The 3,406-nt window shown below is 42.5% G+C and overlaps 1 protein-coding gene across 2 annotated transcripts in view; it reads left to right on the forward strand.

Annotated features, from left to right (window-relative positions):
- PECR (peroxisomal trans-2-enoyl-CoA reductase) overlaps nucleotides 1-3,116 on the forward strand; it is a 28,754-nt gene extending 25,638 nt beyond the window's left edge. The window contains exon 8 of one of the 2 annotated variants that reach the window (XM_002712578.5): nucleotides 2,579-3,116. In XM_002712578.5, coding sequence (XP_002712624.2) covers nucleotides 2,579-2,664 — 86 coding nt within the window. In that variant the 3' untranslated portion in view covers nucleotides 2,665-3,116. Of the gene's footprint in view, nucleotides 1-2,510 lie in introns of both variants that reach the window. The other variant, XM_070070223.1, reaches the window with a different exon arrangement.
- The last annotated feature ends 290 nt before the right edge of the window (nucleotides 3,117-3,406 follow it).

The following is a 3,406-nucleotide window of genomic DNA, read 5'->3' on the forward strand; positions in this document are numbered from 1 at the left end:
AGAAAATCAGAATTGCAAAATATTTACAGTTATGGCTTTAAAGGAAATGTTCCTAGTCACAGAAAATATTAATGTATATTTATTATAGGGTTTAGCTTTATATATTCAAAAAAGTTTTTGTGTGTGGATACATTGGTGGAAATTAAACCCTTAAAATATTCTCAGTATGAATTTGTATGTACAAGAGAAGAGGTCGCCATGTATTTCCTCCAGTAAGTGACTTGCATGTCTGTGCAGAACAATCAGACCCACTAGGTGGGGCATGAGTGGTGTGGTGCTGCTTTCCCTTTCTTTAGGACTGATAGTAAGTGACATAGTTTTTGAGAAAAGACCTGGATTAGAATCCCAGGTTTGCCATTCACTAGCTTTCCTAATTTGGTAAAGATGTCACTTGGGATGCCCACATCCTAAAGCAGAGTGCCTGGTTCAAGTCTCGGCTCCTCAACTTCAGATCCAGCTTTCTGCTAATGTGCACCCAGAACTCAGTCTGGGTCGCCCACAAGGGTGGCAGGGACACAAGTACTTGAGCCATAATCACCTGCTGCCCCTGGATGTGCATTAGCAGGAAGCTGGCATGAGAAGTGGAGCTGCTGACTTGAACTCTGGCATTCTCATGTGGGATGTAGTGTCTAAGCAGCAATTTAACCACTGCACCAAATGCCCACCCCTGGTTTTCCTTTAGAAAGGCCAAAAAATTCCAGATGGCATCTTCTCCACGCCTCCAATAAATTGATTTTCTTTTGTGACTCTAACACTGTTTTGTCAGTACTAAATTTGTTTTAAGTTTTGGGGGAAAGCACACATATCTATCTTTTTAGAATAAAAATACTTCCACACAATGGACAGGAGTATGTAGCCTTTTGGTATGGTGTTGTCTTTAAGACTGCTGGCTCCAGAATGGGAGTGCCTGGCAGAGAAACCTGGCTCTATCTACCCTTCTTAGCTTGGGAAAATTAATTTCAAGTGGCCTCTGTTTTCTTTTCTACAACATGGGACACATACAGTATTTATTTCGTGGAGGTGTTAGAAGGATGAAGTTAGGTAATGCACAGAGAGAGCCCAGTGTCAGACAGAATTTGTTTAGTTGCCAATCAAATGGGCCTAAATGATATAGGGACTTGTTACCTCAGTACCAGAAAAGGAGGTGAGACAACTCTCAAAGACAGTTTCCCTGCTTCCTCTGTTTTGTTTCTGCTGTGTTGACTTTGTTTACAGCTGTCCTGGTTGCAAGGCAGCTGCCTGCTGCCCCTGAGACAACATGCCTCTCTGTTCACATCCACCTGCACAAAGAGAGAGGGGAGGGAGAATGGCTGTGTTTCAGAATTTCTAAGAAAATTCCGAGATGCACTGTGTGTTAGATCAGCTTCTGTAAACATCATTCTCAAGTAATGACACAGCCAGGGGATCGGAGGTCCTGGCTGACTTAGCTTAGATCACATGCTGCCTCCTCCTCCCCTGCCAGTTGTGCCAGCAGAAGGTCACTTCCCCATACCCTCGTTGATTCTTAAGTGGAAACGATGCTATTGGAAAGAAGAGACAGGGAATTGGAAAGATGGCTGGGGAGGCAACTGGAACAAAGGCAGCACAGTATTTAAAAATTGTTAAAGAAATATGATTTATTGAACATCCATAGTATGCCAAGTACTGCACATATAATGTCACCTTTTTTTTTCATTTTTATTTTTTGATAGGCAGAGTGGACAGTGAGAGAGGGAGATAGAGAGAAAGGTCTTCCTTTGCCATTGGTTCACCCTCCAATGGCCGCCACGGCTGGCGCGCTGCGGCCGGCGCAAAGCGCCGATCTGATGGCAGGAGCCAGGTGCTTCTCCTGGTTTCCTATGGGGTGCAGGGCCCAAGTACTTGGGCCATCCTCCACTGCCCTCCCTGGCCACAGCGGAGAGCTGGCCTTGAAGAGAGGCAACCGGGACAGAATCTAGCGCCCCGACCGGGACTAGAACACGGTGTGCCGGCACTGCAAGGCGGAGGATTAGCCTACTGAGCCGCGGCGCCGGATAGTGTCACCTTTAACCCATACCTTTAAAAGGTAGATGTTATTATGCCTTGGGCAGACTAGTGAATGGCAGAGCTGGGATTCAAAGCCAGCTCTTTACAAAACCTATAGCTTGGGGCTGGCGCTGTGGCGTCACAGTACAAGCCTCCGCCTGCAGCACTGGCATCCCATCTGGGCGCTGGCTTGAGACCTGGCCGCTCCTCTTCTGATCCATCTCTGCTATGGCCTGGGAAAGCAGTGGAAAATGGCCCAAGTTCTTGGGCCCCTGCGCCCACATGGGAGACCCAGAGGAAGCTCCTAGCTCCTGGCTTCAGATCAGCCCAGCTCCAGCCATTGCGGCCATTTGGGGAGTGAACCAATGTGTGGAAGACCTTTCTCTCTGTCTCTCCCTCTCTCTGTCTGTATCTGCCTTTCAAATAAATAAAATCGTTGAAAAAAAGTAACTATACCATTTGTCCTAAAGATTTCTTTTTTCTTGCTGTGACGATGGATGAAACAGGGAAACAATAAGAAGACAATGGAGTTTCACTGATTCGCAAGTGACCTACATTTCCTACTTGCTTACAGATCATGACAACTGGCCCGAGGGAGTTGGGGACCTTTCTACTGTCAAAAGGTTGAAGGAGTCTTTCAAGCGTAAAGCCAATCTCTGACCCAGGGAAGCGAGGTGTCTTTTGGTTCCACGTGCCTTAACATCTTGAGAATACACTTCTGTACTTTGTAAGAGTTTGTAATTTGCATAATTTCTACTTTTAATTTATCAGTTATAGTTATACATAAACTATCCCCCAAACAGATGCACTTTGTTTCCTAAACAATGTCTGTTAACCCATGAGATAAAATAACAATTTTGGGAACCCCCAAATTAACATACTTAAATGATTATATTTTTTGTTTCTAAGAAGGTAATACAAAATGCAATAATTTAATAGTTAGAGGGAATGTGAACTTCCAGAAGATTTTCATACTTAACTATAAATGTAGAAAATATATCTAAATTGTGGCATACTTATGATTTTTACAACCAGAGTTATACATTATAAGTTATAATGACTTCTTTTTGATGGCAAATGTTTCGGATCAATAAAACTTTATGGTAATTATTGATGTGGAGTTTGTTTTGTACTTGAAGTCAAATTTGTTTAAACCCTCTTAATCCAAAGAAGAAGTTACATGTAATACTGTTTTTGCAGTGCTTGGTATGTATTTTGAATTCTTACCAAAGTATTCTGTTTTCTTCATATACCTCCTCTGTATACAGAAATCAAATTAAACTAAATTTTATGCAAATAGATCATGGTTTAGTATTCCACCTTCTATCAATCCTGTTAGATGCTTATTTAAAAATGTCATTAACAAATTGCATATGTTCATTCTTTATCTTTTTTTAAAAGA

This window comes from Oryctolagus cuniculus, chromosome 3 (genome assembly GCF_964237555.1).
Source record: "Oryctolagus cuniculus chromosome 3, mOryCun1.1, whole genome shotgun sequence".
Classification (NCBI taxonomy): Eukaryota; Metazoa; Chordata; class Mammalia; order Lagomorpha; family Leporidae; genus Oryctolagus; species Oryctolagus cuniculus.